Source organism: Trypanosoma grayi (genome assembly GCF_000691245.1).
Source record: "Trypanosoma grayi strain ANR4 Tgr_2639_V1, whole genome shotgun sequence".
In the NCBI taxonomy this organism is placed as follows: Eukaryota; Euglenozoa; class Kinetoplastea; order Trypanosomatida; family Trypanosomatidae; genus Trypanosoma; species Trypanosoma grayi.
In genome coordinates this window covers 1-425 of record NW_008828257.1, presented here as the reverse complement: position 1 = coordinate 425, position 425 = coordinate 1, and the positions used below count along the sequence as shown (strand labels likewise).

The following is a 425-nucleotide window of genomic DNA, read 5'->3' as shown; positions in this document are numbered from 1 at the left end:
CGCCGCCGCCGCCGCCAGGCAGGTCTTGAGGAGCTCCTCGTAGTGCCGCGCGTCCTCCGCCGGCCGCTGCTTCAAGATGGCGCCGATGATGACCGGCATGTCGTCCACCACCGAGAAGATGGTGTCGGCGAGGAAGAGCAGCACGTGGAAGTCCGCGATCTTCTCGAGGAACGTGGCGTTGCGCCGCTTCGGGTCCTCCATGTAGTTGCGCACGTTTGCCATCGTGGGCGGCTCCATCCCCGGGCGCGAGAGCCGCATGAAGAGGTTGCGCACCACCGGCGACTCGAACTGCTGCACCGCGACGTAGCTCGTGAACCAGCGCGCGTCGATGTCGTGGCTGGGCGCCTTCGTGACGACACGCGGGTGCCCCTGCGCGTCCGTCTCCTGCTGCGCCACCTCGAGCGGGATGCTGCTGTGCACGTAGC

The 425-nt window shown here is 68.0% G+C and overlaps 1 protein-coding gene across 1 annotated transcript; it reads right to left on the bottom strand.

The window, feature by feature from the left end:
- DQ04_26391000 (nuclear protein localization protein 4) lies at positions 1-425 on the bottom strand (the record flags this gene model as incomplete). The annotated part of the gene is made up of 1 exon (XM_009318328.1): positions 1-425. A coding segment is annotated over one exon (425 nt), but the record flags the coding sequence as incomplete, so codon positions are not given.